This window comes from Drosophila suzukii, chromosome 3 (genome assembly GCF_043229965.1).
Source record: "Drosophila suzukii chromosome 3, CBGP_Dsuzu_IsoJpt1.0, whole genome shotgun sequence".
Taxonomy (NCBI): domain Eukaryota; kingdom Metazoa; phylum Arthropoda; class Insecta; order Diptera; family Drosophilidae; genus Drosophila; species Drosophila suzukii.
In genome coordinates, this window is record NC_092082.1 from 84,025,040 (window position 1) to 84,052,398 (window position 27,359).

General features: G+C 42.7%; 2 protein-coding genes across 2 annotated transcripts in view; one reads left to right on the forward strand and one right to left on the reverse strand.

Annotated features, from left to right (window-relative positions):
• Positions 1 to 1,027: 1,027 nt before the first annotated feature.
• Positions 1,028 to 27,359, reverse strand: part of lobo (lost boys) — a 31,270-nt gene continuing 4,938 nt past the window's right edge. Inside the window, exons 3-9 of the mRNA XM_065865381.2 lie at positions 3,326 to 3,685; positions 2,548 to 3,262; positions 2,183 to 2,364; positions 1,905 to 2,120; positions 1,620 to 1,841; positions 1,363 to 1,557; positions 1,028 to 1,312 (exon numbers count right to left, since the gene is read on the reverse strand). Coding sequence (XP_065721453.2) covers positions 1,055 to 1,312; positions 1,363 to 1,557; positions 1,620 to 1,841; positions 1,905 to 2,120; positions 2,183 to 2,364; positions 2,548 to 3,262; positions 3,326 to 3,685 — 2,148 coding nt within the window. The 3' untranslated portion in view covers positions 1,028 to 1,054. The remainder of the gene's footprint in view (positions 1,313 to 1,362; positions 1,558 to 1,619; positions 1,842 to 1,904; positions 2,121 to 2,182; positions 2,365 to 2,547; positions 3,263 to 3,325; positions 3,686 to 27,359) is intronic.
• On the forward strand, positions 18,497 to 27,026 carry dan (protein distal antenna). Its single transcript, XM_036817511.3, has 2 exons — positions 18,497 to 19,022; positions 24,162 to 27,026. The coding sequence occupies exon 2, from the start codon at positions 24,215 to 24,217 to the stop codon at positions 26,270 to 26,272; it is 2,058 nt and encodes a 685-aa protein (XP_036673406.3). The 5' UTR covers positions 18,497 to 19,022; positions 24,162 to 24,214; the 3' UTR covers positions 26,273 to 27,026.

Sequence of the window (27,359 nt, forward strand, 5' to 3'; positions counted from 1 at the left end):
GGACGAACCCAATTTCGCCGTCCCATCAGGACGAGGGGTGGCAATGGGTGGGCCGTGGGCGGCGGTGGGTGGGGGTCACGGACATCATATGAGTGTTCGCTGTGTGCATGTGTGTGCGTGGGTCGTGAACGATTGTGTGAGCGCTTTTTAAGGGGTGTGGGTATGAGTATCGCGCTAAATGGACAGCCGCCCAGCTCAGACATGAGTGTGTGTGTGAATGTGTGTGTTTTTCAGGATATTTGTATGTGAATGCGAACGGAGGTGTGTGAGTGTGTGTGTGAGTGTCCTGCCTCCAACCACGGCTCTTCGGCTGTGCGGCTTGTGTGCCTTGGGCGCGGGTCCGTACACGGCAGCAGCATCAGCCACTTTGTCCAATTTTCAAACGGTCACTTTTTGAAACGAATTTTCCTCGCCGTCGTCGTCGTAGCATCCACCCCCTCCCCCAACCCAAATCTCCGAAAATCACCCGAAAAACACCCAAACCATCCGAAACTCGCCCTTAGCGACGTTGTTCGCGCGGAGGCAATGATTCTAGGCCATGAAATCGACATTCGCATTTTAGAATCCACTTATCCAACGGTGAAAGAAACTCTCAGAAAACCCGTATCTGCATCTTAAAGGCCAACCTTTGATTTCGATTTAATCGGAAAGTCATCTGTTCTCGTTGAACTCTTTGAAGGCCTCAATTGAATTCAATTTATTTATTTGGCCATTTTGCCTAGTTGCAATTAAGATTCACAAGAGATTTATTAGTGAAATTTATGAATACTTTTTGGCTGCGGGTATGAAATTTAAAATATATATTCAAGATAAAGAAACTTTTTATGTTAAAGCACCTTAAAGTCATTTCTATTGAATTAAATTAGGTAACTTCAAAATAATACTTACATTTTTTAACAAGTATAAATTTCTCAACTATTTATTGAAAAATTGTATACAAAACGCATATCTGAAGGGTCAAAGGAAGGTTTACCCCTTTAATTTCTTGCTTATTAAAATAATATTCTTACATGTTATTGATTTTTTTTTATTTAATACTAAGTCGGTCGTATCCTTATTTTGACGTCTCAGACGGCCTCCTTCCCAAATCTTCCTTTTTGAAATTAAGCCGCGAGTCCTTGAGCAAGGAGTTCTTAACTATTTCGTATTTCTTTTGAGATTCTTCATGAGTCAGGGTCAAACGCTGTTGCACCATTCGCTTATTGAGTTCCAGATCCTTCGACTGTTGTACCAGACGTTTGTAATCGTAGTTGTTGAACTGGTTCTCAAATTTGTTGAGAAAACGATTCAGGGACTTTGACTCAGAGGTTAGCTGGAAATTAAATTATAAATATTTATGTTTATATATTATCCAGGACTTACATCTTCATAATGACGTTGCAAGTTGTTTAGCAAGCTCACAAACCGCGATTTCAAGTCGTTTAGACAAGAATTATATGCATTCAGAGATTGTTCGGGAGTAAGCTCATCCTGGTCCTTATAAGGTACTAGATATGGGGCCAGGAAATCAGCGGGCTTACTGGCTATTTCCTTCTTAAGTTCTTCTTCCTCCTCAAACTAAAAGTGAAATAATTTTGATGTTCAAAGTTAAGTTCTATAATATTAGGCGACACCTTTACCTGTCTCATTCTTATAGCCCTGGCTGCTCCATTCCTTAGTGGATCAAATATGCTGAACTTAAGCTTGGGTTCAGCCTTTTCAAACTTGCGTAAATCGAAGATGTTGTTTATGTCCTCGAAGATTTTCTCAAAATTTTTCCTCAGCTGATCCTCATATTGCAGTTGGTCGCGTAACAATCTATATAGTTCCAGATTAGTGCGAGTTGGATCTAGGGGATTAGCCTGTAGGAGATTTTAAGTTTCACAGTTGGGAAACAACATTTAATATTTGATTTATCCACTTACCTTGTATATTTTTGTTAGTTTCTCATCGTAAACCAACTCCTTGCCATAATCCGGTCTTGGTGGCTTTGTAAACTCAACTGTTGTAGCGGTTAGTGCCCCGAATGTATAATGAAACTTCAGAACAATTTTATTTTGTTGAAAGAGAAACATGCGTGTTGCAATATCATTTGTGCACACATCATTAGCACTGGCTTTCAGAAATTTCTCAGTGACTTTCTGTAAGAGTTGTTTTAATTAATTCCCACAAAACATGTTAGCTAAATAATTATGTTAGTTACTTTGAGAACGTTTCCAGCTGGAGTGAATTCAAATTCCTTATACCAACACTTGTCACTGCGACCCTTGTAGTGGAGAATCAAAGAGCCTGGTTCAACCACCATCAAATCTAAGGAATCTATTCTTGAAGCCGAATAAAAGTATACTTTCCGCTGTTGCGTGGTGTCGGAGAAATACTCGATGGCTGAAAGAAGATTGGGTTTATTGAAAGGTACTCTATAGGATGAATATTTTTTAGAAATAGGTAGTAGCTTTATTGGTTTTATATCTGCATTGATTTGTGAAACTTTTAATATATAGTCATATAGTTTTTATATTGTGCTAAAAATCAGTTTGCATTTAAAGAATTTCGACTTTATACACTCACATTTCAAGCTGTCATTCCGCCCTTTGTTGAATATCTCCTCAAATTGATCGGTGGCATATGTGTACTTCACATGACGCATGAGGTCCGATCGATTCTCATAGAACTCATAGCGGACTTTGGGGATTGTGCACTCGTCATTATTGAAAATGGTTAGCTGCATAACCTTGCCATCGCGCTGTGAATAGGGAGAGAATCGCTCGTGGATGGCTCCTTTGTACTGGATCTTCTTCTCGGAGCTGGGAAAACGTTGCTCAAATTCGGCCAACCCAATGTGCAGTCGTTCCACCCAGGAACCAATGCAATCCAAGTGCTTCTCCTCATTGATATCGTGGTCCTCCTCGGCTATATTCTCATCCGAAGACATTTTATAGGTGCGCATCTCGGGCGGCTCACCTGGCAGCATGTGCTCCCAATCCTTGGTGTCCCGCAGATCCCATCGCAATTCACCGACCCGCTGATGTTTCTGCTTGCACACATAGTAGTTGTACTCATTCCAGATGCTATCTACGAGGATATACTGCTTGCAGCCCGTTTCGCAAATGAATCCCGTCGAGGGCTCTATAAAAATAGCCGTTGGAGGAGCCTCCACCACATCCCCGTTGACATCCGTGTAGGTAGTCTTGGGCTTAACGCTCCAAGGGGCATTGTTGATGATCACCACCCAGGCATGACTGCGTCGATAATGATGTCGATCCACGGCCAGCAGCTCAAGTTCCTTTTTGGGAAATTTCCACATTAATCCTCACTGAAAAATGTACAAGTGCATGTTTATCCTCACCTCCATTTGCTTCCGGATTATTTCGTCCTGAATCCGTTTTTCCTCAGCCGCCTTTAGCCTGTGAACCTCGGCCATATCCTCCTCGAGATGACTCTCCAAATCGGGTAATCCGCGCAGCTTATACTTCTGGCCCGGCTTCTCAACCTTTGGCTTTATCTCCTCCGCCTCCACCTCGACGATCGGATACGGATAAGGAACGGCCAGTTGGTCGTTGAGAATCGTCTCCTCGCGGGCCACTCCGGAGACCACAAGAGCTGGGTGGCCAGCTCCAATAAGCATGCTGACCAGGAGAGTCGCCATTTCATAGGAGTTCCCCTTACGCCTTCGCAACAAAGTATCCGGTGATATCAGGCGAGTTGGCTAAGGGATACAATTAAAAATAATGTAACAAGGACTATCTTTAGCCTGAAGGATTAAATATTTCTTGTTCCAAGAAAATGTATGTACTTATTCTATGTGAGATTCCGCACTGCGCAGTTTTATTATAGATTTTCTGTTACATTTTTACATATATATCATGTTCCAATGTACAGGAATAAGGAAAGATTTTTACTTTCACAGGGTTTAGTTGCAAAATTACTTGCTCCCATTAGCTTGGGAATATAATACTTTCAAAGCATTTGCTATCATCCACTGATGAACGTCATTGGAAGCCAATATGCAATTGCAATACAAGAGTTTATTAGCTTCAAATAAATATATAGAGCTACATGTATAAACCGGGGCCCAGGAAACAGCATGCCAGTTTCCAGGAAATTTGGCACAAACTATTGCGCAGCACGAGACAAAAAGGAAATCTTCGATTACCTTTAACACCGTTTACCTGCCCAAGGAAAATGTATGTACCCTTAAATATATGGCCCTGTAAAATCAGCAGGAGTCAAGATCGCATGGGCTATGTTTTACAACCTTGGAAAAGTTATATCCGTTTTGCATAGAAGTTGGGAAATGAACCTGTTGTGCGTTGTAATTTGGAAACTGTCTTAATAGGGATGGCCTAAAAATAAGACTTTGAATTTGTAGATTTTTCTATACGGAATAAGCCGTATCATTATATGTAGCTTTGGAAATATACTTTATTGATTTCTAACTTTACTTAAAACATATATAAATTTAAACGCCTAAAGAAATGGTAAAATAAATTAAGCAAACTGCAACTTCTTAGCTCTCTGAGTAAGAGGATGTTTTCTAACTGGGGTATTAACCATATAGTGTTTACTCATGCCCGCTCATTTTAATGTTTTTCTCGATTTTCGGATGTCATTCAGAGGACCAAACAATCAGCGGTCTGTTTTCATTGCATCCTTCGGTTCGTCGAGGTAGTGAGACCGAGACCCACTCCCATTTAATCCGCCTTGGGTTATCTTTATCTTTTGTCCCGATTGTTTACCTGCACATCTGCGACTGCCCCGTAGGTGGCTGCGTGACCCCGTGCCATTCATCTTCTTTCCTGTTCCGCGAAGACTTAGGATCGGAATCGGAGACAATCCTGCCATTGCCAGGAATTCTGTGCATGTGCGTCCAAAAATTGAAACTGTGAAGCGTAGCGAAACGGCCATTAACGCGGGAAACGCTGGCAATTATTGTGGGCCTGGCCTGGGCATTCTGCCCTTCCCTTCATGTCGTTGACATATCCGCACTCTGAGATTGCAACAGAGGATGCCGTTTGGAAATGCAAAAATACACAGAGCTCTGTTTTTGGTTTCGGAAAAGGATTTGAATAAATGATCTAATATTCCTTCTAGTAATTTCTTAAGTCACCTCTTTGTGTTACAAAATTTCGATTATTATTATGGTCATATGACACTTGCTTGAGTTTCGATTGAATAGAACATATCATATAATGTGGTTGAGGGGTAGACACTTTATTCTCTGGATTACCATGACTTCTTTGAACAAATTGGTTTTCAATCAAATCAAAATTGAAGCAAGATGGTTATATATAAGTCGATAATAATTACAGATGCAGCTTATTATTTTTGAAAGGTATTAAAATACAATTTACAATGATTAGGTTGAAAGTTTGGGAAATCATATCTGATAACCCATGTTTCCCTTAAATCAACTAGCAAAATGTATATCTAATAATCTAGAATATCGATAAAGCACATAATACCCCACGTCTCCCTTAAATCAACTATCAGGGTGGATAACATTTTTCGCGGGAATGTTCGTCGCCAACTTTGAGCTAAACAGGATTCCAGCGATTTGAGGGATCGGCGGACGTGTGGAGGGTCCTGCACCTTTCCACTTCCACCCTGTGCAAATACGCCCCCCGTCGCTTCGAAGAAGGCCATTAAAATGCAAAATCGCCGTGTGAAGCCATAAGAATCACAATGAGGCCCGGAGTCATCGGTTATCAGCGGGGCGAACGGCGAACGGAGTGTTCGCAGTGTTCGAGGTCAAACACTCTCTCGCTCGCTCGAATCGATTAGTCAGCAAACCAGTCAGTCAGCGGCGTCTAATTGAATTCGATGCAAACGGCATTACCTGGGCAGCCGATTGAGTTCTCCTTCCCGGTCCTCCTCCTCTGGATTCCCCCGGATTCCCCGGGAGTCCCTGACTCCCTGAGCCCCTGGAACTCTACCAGTTCCCGCGTTTCCAGACCCGCTATCACTGCGGTCGCGCGTAATAAGAAACGCTTCAAGGTTATTCGAACGTGTTAAATTAGGATCGGGCCTCGGCAGAACAGTCGCAACAATGGAGGAGCGAACATGACGAAAACAAAGGGACGAATGCACAGCGAGAATGGAGCAACGGGCGCCCGGTTGCTCGAACAGGGGCCATAGCTCAAATTACAGTCAGTGAAAGGGATATAGTCGAGAATTTAGACAATTATATACCTCTTACTTTTTAGAAGAAACTTAATAGAACTTTCCTCCAAACGTCCGAAAATGATGATCAAAATTATTAACTACTAATCCTAATTGCTGTATTTCTCTTCTATAAATTTCCCATTTCTTTTTTTCAAGTTTTTAAAAAAATGGTGACCCTAAATTTCACAATCTTTCTTGTTTTTTATATATCCCTGGTGAGTTTGCCTCTAAACTCACTGCTTATTAAAACAAGGATTTCTGTTATAAGGTTGTTCTGTAATTACTTTTCCAAAAAAAAATTGTATTGATAAAAAGGTGACCCCAATTTCGTACTGTTGGATCCTTAAAATTAACAATGGAGTATCGATTTAAAAGAGGGCTTATTATCAAAGGCTTTAATATCTCATTTTTTAACATAGAAGCTTGCAATGCTAAACCCAAGGCTTAATCCTTTCCAGTTCTCTTTCCTTAAACACAAGTGATATACCCCTCGACCCTAAGACTAATGGGTATGAAACGACTACGTCCATCTGAAGGAAGAAGCACGAAAAAAAATAGCGAAAAAACTGCGCCAAAAGCGGCGAAAAATTGCGAAAAAGGGTGGCAAGTAACTGAGTCTGCCGAGACCGAGACAGAATCACTTTCAGTTGCCACCCTGCTGAAAGGCTGCCACTGCCATCGCCACCGCTCGCGGGTCACAACTCAAAACAATGCGGCCGGCAACGAGGGCTCAAGACGGGGTTGTCAAACAGGCGGCTTTCCCTCGTTGACACAATGCAGTGTCGTGCCTCCTCCACCCATCCATCCATCGAGAGTCGCCTCATATCCACACATATACCACCCACTCCAAGCCCAAGCCCAACCCAACCCAACCCTTCGTTAGACCAACCTGGGGGCGAAGGACTCGCTGGGGAGGCACATCGCTTATCGGGATGCATAATGAGCCGCTGCCATCTTTTCCACAAGAGCTCTGAAACAAAGCGGTGAAATTCAGCGCGATTCCTTGAGTTGAGCCTGAGTCTGAGTCTGAGTCCTTGCGGCCGTCACATAAGACAGGACTCGGCGGGTGTGGTGTGTCGTATGTGCGCCTCCAGGAAATCCCCGGTCGGGCCTTTTGCGGGGCCAGCAGCATGTGTAAGTTTTTAAATGAGCACACCACACACACGATGAAAATCAGCGACTTAACCCCTTTATGATAATGTACTGCACGGAAGTGTTATTGTCCTGGGGACAAAAGGACACACGGCGTCGCTAGTGTCGCCATAATACGCGCAATACCCCCAGTCCACAAGATCCGCATCCTCACCATCCACCATTTTCCGGCCCCATTTCACCGCCTAATGCTGCCCAAAACCCAACCCGCTCACTATTTGCGCGTCTTCCTTAATATTGCGTCCTGTACGTGGATGTCTATAGCTCCTTTCGCCATTCACCACGCTGGGATTTTATTATTTGGCCGGCTTCCGCGACCCAAGTCCCCCAGAACATAAAAGTCCCGGCCAATAGACGCTCTTAAAAACGGCCAAGATTAAGATATAAACACGCGAAATTAAGACATTTGATTCCCCCGAACAGTCAGTCAAAGGCACTGCCTTTCAGTTTGGAGTATAATGGTGTAATGGCCTGGGCTGCGGGGGGCTTACGTGGAAATCTCATCATAGTTATACTCATATCCCCCACTTTGGATTTATTAATATGGGCCACGCTATATTAGCCCAGTTTTGTAAGTGCCTCATACCCCAAACACCTTTATGGACTTCTTTATTTCTATTTTAAATATTTTAATTTCTGGGTTTTTAAATACCTCTTTCATTTTCTTATTATAAGGTCTGATTATAAAGTAGTATTATAACCATGCCATGTAACTTAATCTCAGTTCCTAGCTTTATAATAATAAGTATTAAGAAATAAACAGTAATAAGTGAGATACTTTTTTGTAATCAAAGATATAATTATATTTTTTACCCAACATCAAATAAATTTAAAGCAATACTTCTTAATTTATTGGATTTCTTTTAGTTTGATTGAAATATCCCAAGCACTGTCGGGCATTATTTTTCCTAATCAATACCTCTTCACATATGGGCTGTGTATTAAATTTGAGCCCTGCCTTTGGGAGGCATTCTTATTCAATACCGCGCTGTCTGAGCCAAGCGAGTATGTATACGACGATGATGGTTTTAAACTCCGCCGTTGTCTTTGGGATACAGACCCTGAACAGCCGGTGGACAGAGGCCAGCCAAGTGGGAGTGGATGGGGATGGGGATATAGAATGGTATAGGATGGGAAGGATATGGAGGGATGGCGAAGTGGCACCCACCGACTGCCAATGCGGCATCCTAACGACGGCGCACAACTTACAATCACAGATTCGATCCAAGTCACATGGCGTTGCCCACAGCGAGGATAAATGCGATGGACAGACGACGTCGCTAAGAACCGAGGTGGGATGAGGTCGCGGGCTTTGGGCATTGGGAGTCAGGACGAAGAACGGGATACGGGGAACGGGGAACGGGGAACTCTGAACCCGAGTGATGTGACGGGGGTCGCGAATCCAGACAGATGCGGACACTGATGCGAGGACTCGGACACAAAGTCGATGTGTGTTTGGTTTTGGTCTGCTTTTGAGCAAAGGAATACGCCACTCCATACTCCATAGCGGACAAGGCGAGTAAGTGGAGCCGGCGAGTCCTGCAGTCGACAATGGTCGACGGTAGAAGCTAGAAGGTGCACAGCGAGAAATCAGGCCTAGATAGGAAAGTATGTTTAGAACTTTAGGATATATCCCAATAAAACAAAAGTTACTTGCATAATATGTAGGGTAAACTTAAATAATTGATATTATTTTTATGAGATATGATATGGGAGTTTATAGTTTATAATAAGGTGTTGGCTTTTTTAGACCTTTATTTCAAACCATATCAAAGGTTGATCATATCGTTTTATAATAAACAACAATAACAATATTCCAATAGTATACAAATTATAAAAGTAGTATAATAATGATATAATAGGTACATATATCTTCTTTTTATACCCCCAAATATAGCCAGTGCTTCAAACTTAATATAATTCTTGGGTTTCTGGAAGTCCTCATAAGGAGAGTGCTTCTTACACCCCATTGAGTATAGTACAACCCAACCACTGGTGCACAAGTGCAGTAAGAACATATGTTTACTACCATGTTTACCATAACATATTCAAATTATCTTGGCCATAAGAAACCCCACTTTATTGTTCTCCGTGTAGATGTAGATGGTCGCTGCTCGATGGCCGCGGCAATGGCCGTGTCAGCGACAGCGAAATTGGCGTCTAGTTTATTGTAGCCACGAAGGCTGTTGGCCATTGCTGGAGCACCTTTGGCGGTGGGGCGCGGTGGGTGGTGGGTGGTGGTTGGGGATGTTGCAAGGTGATGGGGTTGCCAGGTGGGTGGGGCAGCGGTGGTTGCGGATGTTCTGCGACTTAAACCGAGCATGGCATGGTAAACAGCAGCCGCGGGGCTGGAAGGTCGGGAAGCAAAGGATGTGAATGTGGAACTGGACGGTTAAGAGGCAGGAGGCAGGGGACAGGAGGCAACGTCATCAGCTCGCTCGCCTGTCTGACCATATATGGCCAAGTCCTGCGTCTGGACGCGAAGACCCGCCGCCAGTTTTCCGTCAGGGAGACGCTTTTCCTTGTCAAAGGGTTGGAACCCCGAACAGCGAGTCGCCGAGCCAGGGAAATGAGTTAGGGACTGCAGTTCGCAGTTTGGGTCCCCTTTGGCTGCGTTTTTTGCCGGTGGCACTTGGCCCGATCTCGAGTGAATTGCTCTCGAGCCGAAGGAAATCGATATGCGCATAGTTGGCGGGGAATGGCGAAAGACGAGTATCTAGAAGATATCTTGCCGCATTGTTAGTGTTTTTTTTCCAGGCTGCCATTTTACTTTGTTTTTTAAAACGTTTTTAGAACATATCAAACCGTATATCATACCATACCAATAGATATTTTGAAAAATACTAAAAATATTACTTAAAAAATACTTAAAAGGGGTATATTTGTTCAAGGACTTCATACAGGATTAAAAGAATTTATGTTTATTTTTTAATACGCCTAATATGAAATTAAGTTTGTTAAAGATCTTTTATAGGAGAAAAAAAAATTATTTTTTAAATACTATACATTTTTTTTGCATTATCATCTCTAATCCCTGTTACATATCCCTTTAGATTAAAGGGTATTCCTGCGTCGCAGTTACGATAACCTCCCTACCCTCGTATTTTCGCTAAGCACCGTCAGTCCTGGTTTTTGTCACCGAAGTCGAAAGACGACAAGGTTCGCAATTGCAAAACTGACCAAGCAACACGACACGCTATTCTACATCGCTGGAAGGAAGGTTGCAACTCCGCGACTCTGTGCACTCAACCGGAAGCGACAGCGTTTTCATCCCCTCGAGGAAAGGAACATCGCGCCGTATCGTATTTGGTTTCGCCAAACGGCTTGGAATGGTCTGCTCACTTCGCACCGAAAATTATTTGTAACCCCATGCTAAAATCGAAGTGGAAAAAGATGAAAGCTTGCCTTAACTTGAGGAACTTGGGGCAATATTACAAGATCAAAAGTCTGTTTTCATTTCCGGCGAGGGATATATATATTTTATGCTTTAATCGTTTTGGCCTAGATATAATTCGCATTACTAATCTATTGTGGGAATTTTATTGACATGTGCAGTTCATCGAGCATGTTACGCCTCCATTTCCTGAGTTATAATATCAGGGGACCAACCCTAGACATCTGTTGTCCAGAGTTTGGTTAATGCAATGTCCATTTCTTTTTTTCCCGCATTTTTGTAAGCTTCTCTTATGTGATGAAAATGTCTGACAATTTCGCTGACCCTCCTTTTTTTTATCAACTAACTACTATTGTGCATTTGAGAGATATCAAAAAACTGTAATTGCGTGACATCAATCCGAATCGTTGGGAATCGTAAGAACACTTATTTTCAAAGTGGTTCCTTAAATAAAAAGTTCAGCTTGTACAATTTTTCTAGCCTATTTGCCCATTTATTAGGCATGGGAATGGGATATGATGGTATGGTATTGAACCAGCCCTTTTTGGCAGCCACTCAACACGTGCATAAAATCGCGTTTTATCGCTTTTCGTCGCCGTCGCATCCTTTGGCGTTTGCAGGCTCTCGTATTTCTTAGCGACGAGTGAATGGCAAAGGACATCACTCTTGAGTTTACAGCGTCAGCGCATATCGCCATCATTTAACCGCATTGTGGCTTCTATACCCCTTGGCACTTGTCCTAAGGGGTTTGTACACTTTACAAAGGGTATGGAAATGATTTGATATTATTATATTTACAAATTTTAATATGAGTATATTCATTGAAGATTCAATATAGCATGTAATTCCAATTAATGACCCTTAATTTTAGACCAATACTTGGTACTGGGTATCTGGTAGTTGAGTACTCTCCACCAAAAGTACTCCATCTTTGTACTTTTTATGCTGCAGTGCAGGGAATGTCGAACACGTATGAGAAAAGGCCCAAAAGAAGGCCTATTTAAAGTGGTGGCGTGAGTTCACATGAATGAATATGGATATACGCGGTGAGGAATCGCTAGTTAACATGGGTGTATGAATAGATTTGCTTGCCTTGCCTTTATTGCGGTACTCATGCCGAATCATAATACTTTTCCGGGTGTAATCAAAGTTTTCCAATTCCCTTGTCCCTTAGCATATGACTACTTCTCAAGTTATATAAATTTACTAATCCTAATAGCCTATCTTAAAGCATCTCTATTAGATTTGTGAACTCTCAAGACTATCAAGCAAGTCGTTTAATGGAAGTAAAAAAGTTTAGTGACATAATATTTTTTTAAAGCACCCATTTGTCCCCTTAGCAATTGATACGAGAAAAAGTAAACCGGCTAGACTGGCACATAAAAATAAAATGAAAATAATTACTTTTTGTAACATACAAAGGAGAAGAAAAAAGCTAAAACTCAGACAAACTTTTTCTCTCTTTTCACTCTTGTTATCCCTTTTTTGTTTAAAAACAAGAAAAAGAATGCAGACAAGAAAGGAGGAAAAAACTGTGCCAAACAAATTGTGTGATTATATTCGTAAGAGAGTGTTGAAGTGAAATCGAATTTTAAGGTCAAACGCTCTGATCATCGGCTACTTGGGCTAGATAAAACTAAATAACTCATAGATCAGTTGCTAGTGGTAAAAGTCATCTTTGGGATCCGCAAATTTGTAGTTATAACTAATCTGGTGGGCGCGTTGTTTGACCACTTGAGTATCCTGCACTGCACTTACATATTTTCGCCGCATAAGCATATGTGTGTGTATGTGCGCACTCATTTATATATCCTGGCATATGAGTATAAACAAATAGTGGTAGTAGTGTGTGTGTGTGTGTGTGATGCCAAAGCACATGACTGTTTTCGGACCTATAGCAATTAGCAACTGATTGAACCTGTATATAAGCTGCTAGCTGCCTGGCTGCCTAGCTGCCACCCGTATCTAACGTCGTCCATCTTAGGTGCAAAGAATATCTTAACAAAGCTCTGCCGAATACATAAGATGCACGGACGGACATGGAGAAGGACCAAGGATACGAGAAAAAGTGCATGTGTCTGCGCTATTTGCTATTTGCATGTGGCTCGCACTCGACTGATTCTCGGACCAGGATACGAAAACTGGGTGGCACTATGTGTGTGTGTGTGTGTGTGTGTGTACTTGTGGATTTCTTGCCTTGCTCTTCCACTTGCTGCATATAGTTTAATTTTGAAAAGGATTCGTCTGCCGTTGCTAGAGCTCTGGCCAGGCCAAAAAGGACATCTCGCTCGCACTTTTAAGCTCAAGCTAACGTTCCATCTCTGTTTGGCAACAGGACATTTGCCGATGGAGGAGGCGAGTCCGTAAGTGGCCAGTAGTTGATGGTCGAAAATGCTGCGTCTGGTTGTCCTGGCTGCCAGGATGGCAGGCTCCTCTTCAATTGTTTCAATTTCCCTGCTGCTGCTGCCTGCTGGAAAACCAAGGAGATGGAGACCAAGGCGGCCAGCCTGCATTTGGCTTAGATTGGAAGGACAAATTCCAGGTCCAGCCTGGCCCGGCCCGGCCTGGCCTGTCGTGTCCTGGCCGTTTGCCTTCTTCTTACGCGGCATCCTGGCCAAAGACCAGTGCCACACACACTCGAACTCAAACTCGAACACTCACACACCGCCAGGTAAATGCTGCTGACAAAAGAGCCAGGACTCGGGACCAAAAGGGGTGGAGGCGCATTAAAACAAAGGAGCTACCAGCTCGAATATGCAAATCATAGGAACATACGAGTAGTCTCACAGCGCAGAATAGAATGCCACGATTGCATGAGTGCGAGGACACCCGTCGGAAGGAAGGCAGCGCAGGACGAAAGGACGAACTGGGTCCAAACAACTTGCGAGAGCTGCGGTTTTGTCTGCTCAAATCGCCTTAGCTTAGACAAAACTGCAGATAATGGCCAAGGAGGCGGGGTGCTCGGGTGAATCTAGGTAGCAAGGAACTGCGACTGCGGGTGCGGGCATCTTCCAGGACCGCCCAGGTCAGCGCGATTGCGGACAACGGATTAGACTGTCTCCAAGCGACGATGCTCGGCTTGACCATCTCAAAATGTATATCTGCAACACGCGAAATCAGGTGGAATGAAAAGGGACCTCATCCTCTATTGCTACAAAATAGATTCGCATTCATTTCATTAAATAGTTTTTCAAATTTTAATATATTTCACCTAAAAATAATACGAAGTTTAAGGACATACATATGTAGGATGACTATATTAATAACCGAGTATAGTCGAATTTTCTCTTAACCATTTCCTACGTTTTTTTATAATTCCATTATCTTTTTATTATTATGTAATATACTAGTTAAATGTGATTTGGAATACAAAACAGAGGATGTAGAGGATAATAAGGTTATAAGCAAACGCATTTTCAAAATATATTATATATTTTTATTGATACCCATTCCAAAGAACCCCAAAAAGCATGCAACACTTTTTGAATAAGACTTTGTAATATTTACCTATCAAGATGGTAATGCCTTTCTCTGTAGGATAATAGATATTATAATATTGAAAACTAATGATAGTGTTTGAAAACACTCGATTAATTCCATAACCAGCTGAATTTTATACTTTGATAATCTTTCCTAACCATCAATGTCAATTCCTATTCAAACTGATAACGAAATTAAAACCAAAAATCAAACGATAATGATCGAAATCAAAATAAATGATCGATGAGTCAATGGAAATGGGCAAGGCCAAATCGAGGTTTTAGGTGCAAGGTGCAAACGAGTACGCATCGAGGGATATATTCAAAGTAGATTTAGATCCCAGTGTACATGTATGGCCGGGAGAAACGCACACAAGCACAGAGAACTACCACACACAGAGAACACTCGTGTACACACATTTATCTTTTTGAAGGCAAACTGAAAATTTTGTTTTAGGAACAGTTATACAAAGACAATGTGTGAGAGGATGCAGATTCCCTGGGCTAGTGGGCGTTGGTAGATGAGAAGGGTTGGGGGTTGGGTGTGCTGAAAATCAAGCGCACACGTCTTCGAGCATATGTACACACACACACTAAGATAAACAAGACCCTATGCGTGTACATATAGCCAACAATCGGGGGTGACCAGCGTCCAGAGCCCAGTGCGCCTTCATCTTTCAATTCACGCGAAAATTTCCTTCGCCATCCAGAGGTGTGACATGAGGGGTTGAGTGCGGGGAGGGGGGTTGGTTAGATTGGTAAGGGGAGGGGGGCTTGGTTTTGGGAGTAGGGTGAAAGGACATCGCAGGACGACGACGGTGACAACGACGCGGGTTTGCCAGAGTCGGGGAGAAAGTGAATTGAGTTTAGTCGAGGACGACGAATTCGTAATTGTACACACACACGCAGCCACATTAAGGCATCTCGCACACACACACACACACACGTATCCCGAAAAAGGGGGTTTTGACCATCTGAGGGGGTGGCAAGTGGGTGACTACTGGGTGGCCAGGACGAAGGCGGTAAGGCAAGGAGCTGCAGATATGAGAGAAAGTCCGGCGGCCAAAGAGAGGCGAACGAAAATGGAAAATGTTGCCTTGGTGGACACAATGGACAATCGGTCGGTTGGACGGGTTGGGTTGGGTTCCGCAGGATATTTCAGGGGGGTTGGGGGGTTGGGGGGGTTTTAGGTTGGCCGATGAAAATCTGAAGTATATATACCCAAAAACACAAGCACACACACACACACACACACAAGCATACGCACATTGGCATAAAGCAACAACTCTAAATTTTCGCAGCAGCAAAATTTACGCTAAAGATGCTGATGTGCCTGCGGATGCTAAGAAGAATGTCCGTCTGTGTGGGTAGCGTGTTGCCAAAACTGCCTCAGTGTGCGTGTGTGTGTGTGTGAGTCCTGTGAGTCTTGCGTGTGTGTGTGTGACGAAATGAAGCGACCCGGGCAGGCTGCTTGGCTTTTTAGTGGCAAGGATATGTTTCTTGCCAATGCGGCCCCATGCCGGCCATCTGTAGTCCGTATTCCGTAGTCCAGCGTTATTGTTGCTCCTTGTTGTGTATACGCCTCTACTTATATGTACTATATCTTTGCACATGTATGGGTGTGTGTGTGTGCCTGTGCGTTTCGGACATGGATTCAAAAACCTTTCTTAGCGATTTCCCGAAAGGCAGCAACTAGCAACTCTGGCGACACTGCTGCTGTCTTTTTCGTTGCCTCTGTGGCTGTTGTTGTTATTATGGTCAGTGGCCTCCGCCTCCGTGTTGGCCAGATACAATAGGGAAATAGGGAAGTCGGGATGTGGGCCTGTGTGTGTGAGCTCTGCGCAAATGTTTTGCATAGCAACTACAAAGTCTACGACCTCAAATGCCTATGCGTGTACACATTATATAAGATCGTAATCTCCGGGTTATCCCACGATGGTGCAAAATACTTGTCAGGATTTTCATCTCTTCCAACTAATCAAAATACATTTTTAGCTGTTGGATTGCTTGAGAATAAAGGCACCTCCTTATCCGAGCTATTTATCAAGTCTAGTTTTTACTGGTACCAGTAATTTATTAATTTTTGAAATAAATATATCATTGAAGTATAAATTGTTCTAAGCCCCGAATGTTTTTTACCATACCCCTTCTTTTGTTTTCCATTTAGAATTAAGCAAATTTTTTTATTTTCACATCTGTTATTTTATTGTTTGAATTTGTGTAAAATGTTTTTTTTAGTATTCTTCATAAAAATATTATTATGATTTTGTCATTAAGAAATCAAAAATATCTAGTCCTTAAGCAATAGTTCCTATAATATTGATGTGACTATAACACTTTCAATAGTGTCGTTAGCTGAAAAATGTATTCTCTTTAGCATAATTAATAGCTGCCATTTCTAGCATTTGATTAAGAAATTGGTGAATTTATTTTGAACACTAAAATAATTAATGACCCACTTATCATATTTATTGCATTTTCATGGCAGTTGATGTATGCATTTAGTTTAGGCTTTGGCAATTTGCTTTTATTTCGCCAACTGACGTTTGTAAGCCACAGCAATTTGACCGAAGAAACCGATTAAAAAACCACCACTATATCTATATCTCTTATTTTTAGTGTTCCGATCGAGAGCCCGTTGGAGAATTCCGGTTCCTTCGGCGATCACTGGTCACGCTGCAGCGAAAAGAGCGAAGAAACGAGCGAAGAAAGCCGCTCTGTGGGCCGGATTCGCCTTGTTTTTCGGATTGGGGGTTTCCCAGGGGGGTTTCCCCTGGGGGTCACCACCTCCTGCTGCCAAAACTTGGTTCGGGCGGCAAAAAGCCGAATGCGAAAGCTGCTCAGCTGTGCGCTCTTGCTCTCTCTCTCTAACTCGCTCTCTCCTTGTCTCTTAAGGAAGCGGCTCTTTGGCTCTCGGGACTCAAAACGGACTCTTTGCAAACGGGCGCGAAAGAGAGGCGAGCCCACGTAATCTGCGATGAAGGCATGTATCAAAACAAAGCGAGGAAAACTGGCCACAATAACAACAGCAACAACTGCAGCACATGACAGCGGGAAAACTAACAGAATTATCAGCGGCGATAAAATGGAACCCCCTGCTGCGAAAATTAGACAAGGATTTCGGCTAGGTTTTTCACGTTCTCCGAGGAGATCCTTATTTTGGCTGTTCTCCGGCATTTAAGGAAGCAGAATATAGCTTCGCTAAACGCAGGCAAATACCTCCTGAGGTTACACAAAGTCTTACACTGAGGAAAAGGATCAAGGGACCTTGTTTCTCCATCACATATCTAGTTTTGTTAATAAGAGAACTTTAAAACCCATTGGTAAGGACTTCCTTTCAGTTCAAAAGCAATGTAACAGGTGTGCCATTTTTCCAAAATATGTTTTTTATAACTGCCTAAAGATATTCTAGTAATCAAAATCTTTAAAATATTAAACCCTCAATATGAAATATTAAAAAAAATATTATTTTTAAATCGTTCTTTGCTTAATTATGCAATAAAGAACTTGACTAAACTGAACAGCGACAAAAATATTTTAAAGTTGTAGGAAAATTATGGGAATAATTATTATTTTAAAAAGTTGTTGGTGCTATTATTTTTAAATAAAAGAAGTACTTTTAATTAAAAATTTTATTTAAATAAAATGACCTTCGCTCATTTCCGCCTATTTTCTTTTGTTACTTTTTAATAAACTTTTTTTCTCTGAGTTGCCTCACACACACACGTGGGCGCAAGAAAGGAGGCCGAAAAGGATATGCGTCTCTCAATCTCAAAAAGCCTAGCACGAGTATTGCGTCGTCTTCGTTGCACACAGCTGTGTGTGCGAGTGTGTGTGGCTGCGAGGGTGTGTGTGTGTGTGAGTGGACACTGGCCTGTGGTTGGGCCGGCCAAAATGGCAAAATGCGAAAATTGCGAAAATGCGAAGAGGCCAAAACCAAAACCAAAAGCAAAGGCGAAGCCAAAGCGAGAGGACTTCTTCTTCGCCGCCGCCGCTGCCGCCGTCTTGGCCGTTATTAATCATTGTACATTTGGCTGTCACCGAAAAAGGCCGCGAAATTCGCAAGGAAGAGAGAGAGGCAGGCGAGTGAAAGAGAGAGGGCATAGCGAGTAAGAGAAGGCGAGAGAGTGGGAAAGAGAGAGAGCGACTCACGCACACACACACCTACGTACGTGGGCACGTAAAAGAAACAAAAACGACAACTACAACACACAACTACCAAGACAGACTGACCAGCACAGGACACAACCACCACTAAATATGCGTGTGTGTGTGAGTGAGAACGAAACGCCGCATTTCGTGGACGTGCGACTTTAAATTTCCCGTGACGTCGCAGCCGCCGCCGCCGTCGTCGCCGTGCGGAAATTCGCCGCGCTAAAATCAAAATTCACTCAAGTCCGCCGCGGTAGTTTGTCGCCGCACGCTAGCCGCTCAGGTTCGCACATATCCACGTCACAGCGACGCAGCGTCACAATATCACAATATCCTTCGACGAGCGCGAGAGAGAGGTCGCACCGCACCGATACCGCACCACATGTCCTGTCGCAACTCGAATGTCCTGCCACCGCTGAAATTCGCACGCCACAGCGGCAAATAATCGCATCGCGAAAACAGTGTTCGATTGTGTCCTGCCCCCGAATTATTATTATTATTTCGAAGCAATAACATTAACCCACTATCCATGTGAACTATACTTAATATCCTGTGAACTATAAATACCGCTGGACGTGTATAAACAAAAAAAACAACATCAAATTGGTGTGCCATCGAGATCCATTAAGCCAGCTCCGAATTTCTCCCGCCTTCGCTGGAAGAAGGCCTCAGATCACATTTCGCCCCGGAAGTTTACTTAAAAGGTTAGTATATGTTCAAGTGATAAGCAATTATTAGTGATAGTCATTATTAAAATGATTTTGTGGCCATTTCTTGGAAATGTTTGGTTTAGAAATTGCTTATAGATTGCTTTGAAAAGTACTAAGAATTTTATCAATTGGTGACACCATTTTGGTTTCCAAAATGTAAAACAGTTTTAAGAAAAGGTGCCTTCTATTTAGCAGTTCTATTTTACAAAAATCCAAGACAGAGAACTTTGTCTTAAATTGTTTTGAATTATTTAATAAACAAAGATCATATGTATATGAAGAGATTTTACTTTTTTTTCGTTATAGATGACACATATTTATGAAGTGACGAGGAAATGAAAAGTTTTTTATAATCTAGTAATGCTTATCTCAATATACATATGAATACTCCACAAAAATATTACATTTATTTTAATCACAATAAAGACAACAGAAAAAAGTCCCTAAGAGATGTTCAAAGCTTTGATTTCAACACTAAAATAATAAACGTTCTAGAACATTCAATTAAAATAATATCATTGCGATCTAAAATATGTTTATTCCTTGTTTAGAAATATATTCAATTTTCATTGTATTTATATATTTAGATATGGTATACTCTTCTAAAACACATTAGTTATTTATAAACTATATTGTAAAAAGTACAATATCTGTATCTTAAACTTTATAGTTATTATCGAAACACTTCTTCAAACACTATGTATTCGTAATCTAAAAGACAATTAAGTGAGCCCCCTGATGTATGCAATATATTATTGTATATTGCATTGCTTTGTTAAATATTTGTCTTTAAGGTTTTCTTATCACGTAATTTCTTTCCAATTTTTGTAAAGTCGTTACTTAGTTTGCAATCAATTTAAAGTAATTCTCAAAACACTTAAATCGTAGAAATATTTTTTTTGTCTTTATTAGGTTGGTCATGATCCGTTTTATGTTATTAATACAAAAATGTTTAATAGTAAACAGTAGGGAAGTCCGTTGTTGTTAAACGCCGGGAAGTATGCAATAAAATTTATACTTTTACTTCTTGGCCTAGGTATCTTATTATTGTTCACATAATGTCAGATTAAATCCAAATTTTACAAATTCAATTGTTTAAAGGATTTAAGTATACAATTCATATAAGTTGAATGATTGAAGTAGAGGTATGTATAGTAATGTTTTTGTGAGTTAAGATCTTTATTCAAATTATATTTATATTGTACAATTCCATTTGCTTAAGAGGCTAAAGTAAACAATTCATAACATTAAATGATTGAAATAGAGCTATGTTTAGTAATGTTTTTATGAGTTAAAATTTGTATCAATTATTTTAAGGGGTAACATAGCTTGATGTTTTTAAGAGTTTCAAAAAGAATTAAAGTCTAAGACCAAACTGAACTTGACGGAAAATGTAAAAATACTTTCTGGTATGAATATAAACTAAAATATTATTATTTGAACAAATTGTTAAAAAATAATGGTTATGGTAGGCTACATAAAAATGCGGTTTCAATTGTTTTAGAAATATAAATATCTTTGAAACCAATATACTTAGCCAGTTGGTAACGGAGAAACTTTTCATATGTAGTCGTAGATAATGGGTTCACTTTCCGTATTCACAAATAGCCTATTCCTATAGACGATTATAAAAAAGCTGTCAAAGGTAGCTTCCCCATACCGAATCGCTAAACGGTTGTACCTGTTTCATTACGATAATCCAGCATAACATTAATCGAGCTAATCACAACAAAAAACACACAATAAAAAGGTGTGATAGTGCCTTAAGCCACATAGATCATTGGTTCCAACAGGTCCGAAATTACAGCAGACACATGGTTTATTTGCACACACATAACTGCGGTGTGAGAAACATCCCAGACGGCCACACACACTCACACACAGAGGAAAACAAACACAATTGGGTTCAGATTCAGACCAAAGCAACTTTTTCTTTTATCTACGGAATTCTTATTTTTATTTGTTGCCTCTTTTTTGTGTTTTATTTCTTTTTGCATTAGCACAAACGAATGGAGCTATCAAACGCTTGCACATATTAGTACTAGTTTCAGTCGTTGACCTCCATTTGCCAGACTTTCCCGCCCCATTCGAACCTCCTTGGTGTCCTTGCCACATGCATTGCCCCTGTGTCTGTGAGTGAGTTCAATACGAGGCGAAAAGAAACGAAAAAATAGTAAATACAATAAAATTATAATTGTATATAGGAAAATCAGAAGCTCTTAGCCCACACACACACACACACACACACACACATAGAGTGAAATGGCCAGACGGTTGGCCATTACAGACATACAGACGGGTATGGCCATTCCGGCATACATATGTCCTGTTGTTGGATAGGTGTGTGTGACTGTGACTGTAAGCGTGCATGTGTGCACAGCAGCTCTACCAGACACAGACTGACCCCCCCCCCCCCCCCCCCACACACACACTGACAAACTTGGTGTAATTCTTTTATATTTATTTCTTTCATCTTTTTCTGTTGTTACTAGATTTTTTACACACTTCTCACTGTCCCAGTTCGGTTCGTGAAAAGTTTAATGGCGAGCCGGCTAGGACAAGGACGGACTACTACTGAGAACTGAGAACTGAGGAACTGGGGGAACTGGGGGAATACCCCCTTTCGAAAGCGAAAGTAAAAATTCTTTTCCTTCTGCCCCATCCGACTCCCAATGCTGAATGGCCAAAGACCTTGTAATTTTTATACAGCTGTAAAAGTTTTATTCGATATGTGTTTGGGTGCAGGTTTTGCTGGCAGGTCGGTGGATCTGAATCTGTGGATCCAGGAGGAAGGGGGGATGTTTATAGGGTGTTAGGCTACTTGGGGAGTTAGGTGTTTATATGAACCACCGTCGACACAGTTATTTGCTGCTCTATTGGTTATGAACATCGGGGAGTGTGTCTTCGCCTGGCAGTCATAGTTGGGGGAACCCCATGCATAAGTATGCATTAAACCGCATGTTTAGCCAGGTGTCAAGAGCGTAAATAGTAGCAGAGCTTATCAATGGAGTTAATCGTTCAAAAGTGTATAAATTATACGCTTATTATAGTACGCTTATTTTGTTTACATTGTAATTAGACTAGTATGTATGAAGTTAATTCATAAGCTTAAGGGTTGCTTTTGTTTATCATGATATGCAAATAAATACATATCTTATTAAAACACCCATCTTGGGGAAATAAGAAAGTTAATTAGATAAATTCAAGTACTAGGAAGGTAATACAACAGTTTCCCCAACAAAAATCTTTAAAACTAGAGCATTCTTTGCACAACTTAATAATTTTCTTATATTTATAATATCAACTAGATACCTTAAGTTTAACAGGATCTTATGTAAATTAAAGTGCTAGAGACTGTGACCTTAAGTTGTGCATTTTTTTAAATAACTATTGACAAAAACTTTTATTTTTTCTTACCTAGAGGTTATTAAATATATATTATATTAACCTCATTGCAATGGTATAAAATGGTCTGTCTGACAAAAACTAAAGCAAATATTTTACTCACAATTAAAATATGATAAACAAATATCAAAACAATTCAAAATATTAAGAATCGTAATAAAAGCAATCCTATTACCCCTTTACAATACCATCCATCTTAAGTACTTGACATATCAATGCTCTGTGTACTTTTCGTAGCTCCCCCAACTTATTCCAAATCATGTACTAGTGTTTGCCTGGGCAACCAACTCGAGGAGATAAGTCCAGTGATTCAGGGACCTCCAATTAATACTTGGCAACGTGTAAACTCCATTTCAAGGGGCCAAGATGTGCGTTTTGTAAACAGCATTGCGATGGATGGCCAAACGAAAGACTCCACCAGTTTGGCTACAAGTTCTCTCTTAATTCTTCCCAGTTTCTCTTTCTCGAGCAGTTCTCTCTGCGAAGACACATACACACATATAGCTGCTTGTATATTTGAATGCCATGTATATACACAGATATATATATATATATATAGATATATGCAGGGAAAGAAATCATGTGTCAGTCATGCGCAAAACGTGTTTTTCATTTTAAAATTGCACCATGGGGCGAGCTCTTTTGCATGCCTCACTTTCTGGAGAGATGGAGGCGGAGCATATTGTTGCTCGCTCAGGTTTTGCCACTGCCACTGCTACACTTCACTTCACTTGGCCCCGAAAAAGTCTTGAGAAGTCGGCCCGCTGCACCTGCCTTTAGATACAGTTTAGTTTTTCGAAAGGGGTTAGGGGTTAGGGAAGGAAGATGGCTTGGAAAGTCTGGGAAGGCGCAACAGGCGTGCTTGGCATTGGCATGGATGTGGATATGGATGGCACATCCACGGCCCAAACTTGGGGGATGTTCTGCGATGTGCAGCGCCAAGTGGCCCGAAACAGGTAAACAAGTTATAAATCTGCGGGACTCGGAAAGTCGGCGACTCGGCAAAGTTCGGCCGACGAATGGCTTGTTCTTGTTGCTTATTCGTAGCTCGCGTTGCGCGCTGCATTTTGGAGCAGGCGCGTCGCGGCGCGAAGGCAACGCACCAATTAGCATATTCCATTGTCTCCCCGTATACACACACACACAAACACACACACACATATACACTGTGGAGTCCTTTTTGCAAATTTGGCATCCTTCGTGCGCCGAGCGAAATGAAAAAGAGGCAAGTCAAGGCAAGGGGCGTGACGCAGCTCATTTGCCTGCAAGAGCGTATAGAGAGAGAGATTTTGTCATCTTGGGTATACCTAGGTATATATATATATATAGTTATAGTTGGGTGGTCCACCTACACGTATACGCAATATAGCGCATACGCCCGGCTGTGCGGTTTATTTACACCGCGACTTGTCTGTAAAACTTTAAAGCGCGCGGCGATTTTATTGGAGCCCCGTGCGAACATGCGAAAGAGCACCCACCACCACCCCCGGTAGAGACCCCTTTTAAGCACCCCCAACCCTAAACCCCTCACCAACGTTCCCCCAACCGCCCCCCTTGAAAGTACATGGACGCGCATTCGCTGTTCGTTGAAGTACATATATATCGCTATGTGCTGCCCAACTGGCGAATGGGAACGCATCGGTACGCCGTGCGATTTGCGATATGCCAAGTGTGTCACGGTAATTAATTAAGGACTCCTTGTTCTTGTTCTTCTCGTTATCCTTGCAGGCGCCAAGCTGTTCGACAACGGCCTAAAGTTGGATATTTCCAGCTACCCCCACATGAACATCCGCATGGGCACCAAGGGCAAACGGCCTCTGCGGAGTCTGACGCCCCGCGACAAGATCCATGCCATCCAGAGGATCCACGATGGCGAGTCCAAGGCCTCGGTGGCCCGGGACATCGGAGTGCCCGAGTCGACGCTGCGTGGCTGGTGCAAAAACGAGGACAAGCTGCGCTTCATGTCCAGGCAATCGACCACGGATAACCTTTGCGCCGACTCCCTGGGTGATAAGATGGATGTTTCCGGTGGAGGAGGAGGTGGTGGTGGCGGACTCCTGGGTCCGCCAGAGAAACGCCAGCGATTGGAGGCCGCTCTGCCCCTGAACTTCTCCAACAAACTGAAGTTCGATGAGCTGGCCTTCAAGAGATCACCACTAAATGGCCTGGACTATAGTACAAACAAGAACCTGGCCGATCTGGGTTACAATGGTCTGCCCGTCGACTATGCGGCCTTTAATGGCGGGGTCAAGGCCAAGGTCTTTGGTGCCGATATCAACCGAAATGCCGCCACCGATCCCTCCCTGAATGCCATCAGTCCGCTCTCCAGCTTGACGCACCTATCGGGTCTCACGGGCCTATCGCAATCCCCGCTGGCGATCAGTTTCAACGAGCTGACCACAAACCTCAACCTGCTGGCCCAGCTGAATCCGGGCCTGGCGGCCATGTCGGGTCTGCAGAGCTTCCCAGCGGGCGCTGGTAACCTGAGGAACCAGAAGCCAGGTGGCCAGACGCCCCTGCAGGTGCAGAGTCCCAGGAGCGATAGTGGAGATCGCGGGGCGGCGCAGGGTTTGTCGGTGAAGAACTGGGCCAAACAGAAGCAGCCGGGCGAAAGCCAGGGCAGCCTCAATCTGAGCATCAAGAACGAGGTGAAGGCGGGCGACATCAAGAGTCCGAGTCCCTCGTTGGCTCCTTCGCAAATGGCTGGTGGCCCCATGACGCTCTCCAATCTGGCCGAAGATCCTTTGCTCTACTGGCTTAAGTCCCAGCAGACCATGTTGGGTCTGAATCCCCTTTATCCGCCCACAATTCCCATGGGCGTGACCAGTCCCCCGATACGCTCCTCCACTCCACAGCACATGAGTCAGCTGGCCCAGACACCGCCAATACCCTCGGCTCCGCTGACACCCTCATCCACGCCATCGGGTAGCCTGGACGAGAAGAATGCGGCGTGGTATAACTGGTGTAAGGCCTTTGGGGCCAGTCTGCACACCCTGAATCCCAATGCGGCCACTTTGGCCGCCTTGCAAGCCAACCAGATGCAACAACAGGTGGCCACTTCAACTGCCGAGGGAGGAGGATCGATGAGTGATCCCTCCAACATCCTATACTCGCATCTCACCAAGGAGACGGAGACGCCCTCGGTGAGGAGTCTGTCCTCCAACGAGCAGAATCCCGAGGCTGATGGTGAGGCCACCGAACCGGATCTGGATGGTGAGGTGGAGGCAGAAGGAGAAGCCTCTGGCAAACCGGAGGATCTCTCAGCTGCTGGCAAGGTGATGACCCCCTCGCAAAGTCCCATTGCTCATTCACCATCAGGCAGCAGAAGTCCCGAACCGCTGGCCAAGAACAAAAACCCAGAGACCACGAATACCCCAAGCGACTGCAAAAAGATCCTCGACAATATGCTCTTCAAGATGGGAGGCCTGGAAGCCACTACACCACCGGAACATGGATCCGAATCCGAGGGAAGCTTCCAGGATACCAGCAATCCGCATACGAACAATAACGATGTCAGTGCCAGCAATAACAATAACAATAATAATTCCAACAAAACGGACGAGGAGGAGAAGGCCAAGTATTTGGATTGCTCGGGGGATGATGAGGATGTGGAAGCCATCCGGCATGGCGAGAAGTTCCTGCAGTGGCTGGAGAACTGCAGCAATCCGCGGGTGACGGCAGTGCAACTGATGCAGCTAAGATTCCTGATAGCGGCCATCAAGTCGGGCAATGAGACGCAGCTGATGGAGAAGCCCTGCTCCAGGTCCTTGCAAGAGGATAATGAGGAGAATGCCGAGGAGGAGGGCAGCAACCGGGGCAAGAGTCGCCGCCGCAAATAGGAAAAGCCAAAGTTGGCGCCCACGGAGCCAGCCACGGATATAGAGGATAACCCAAGCAATGCCCAGGGATCAGGTGTTCCAGATGCCATCGAGGTGGCTTCGGCGAGGTGCCACCTCTATCCACCGGCCGTCTATCGATCCTCGGCCACCCTACTCAGCTCACTGTTCTTCCCCCCCTACGAATTTGTACATTGTGACCTCGACGATGACCCGGACGACTGCCAGATCACGGGCGAGTACCAGTATGACGAACTGAGCTCCAGCAGTTAGACCCGACCCGACCAGACCAGACTAGACTACTTAGAGGACTGGACTCCACTGAATTTATCTCCTAGCTGTGAAAAACCTATCGAGCATACTTTCAGTCTCTCTCTCTTTCAATTCCATTGTATTAATTAATTAATTAATTAATCGTACGGTTAATGTGTATATATCGAGAATCTCTATTTGTAGCTATTATGCATTTCATTTCAACGCAAAAACAAACAAAAAATGAAAAAAACAAACCGACTGTGTTTTGTGTTTTAACCCCATTGCATTCTAGACAAAATGTTATAGCCTTTATTTTTTTTTACGAAACAACCTTTTCGAACTGCAAGGTGTGTTGGCGCGAATAACATGCATTTGATATCAAACGTTTTTAAATTTCGTATATTAATAACTATGAAATGTGCTCAAAAGAATTTTCTTAATTCGAAATTAATGCGATATTTAAATAAAAACATTTACAAATTTAAATGTAATTTTAAATACATGTTCAATAAAAAATAATTAGATAATTTTTATGAAACTCTTAGAATTGTTGTCGTCTTTATTTATTCTTTGGGAATTTTATAGGAACATATTTGGTTTTGGGACCCCAAAACTGCACATCTAGATTCCATAACTTTTATAATTGTATTCCGATTTAGACGTGGGATACCTCTATGAATTTGTGGAGGAATTCTCTAATAATCTACATTTCAATTTATCTTTTAAACGAGGGTCCAAAATTTAACCCATTTTCATGTTCGATTTTTCCGTAATTCCCATGGATCTCAGATTGGTAACCCAAAACTGCACTTCTAGATTACATAACTTTTGTTAT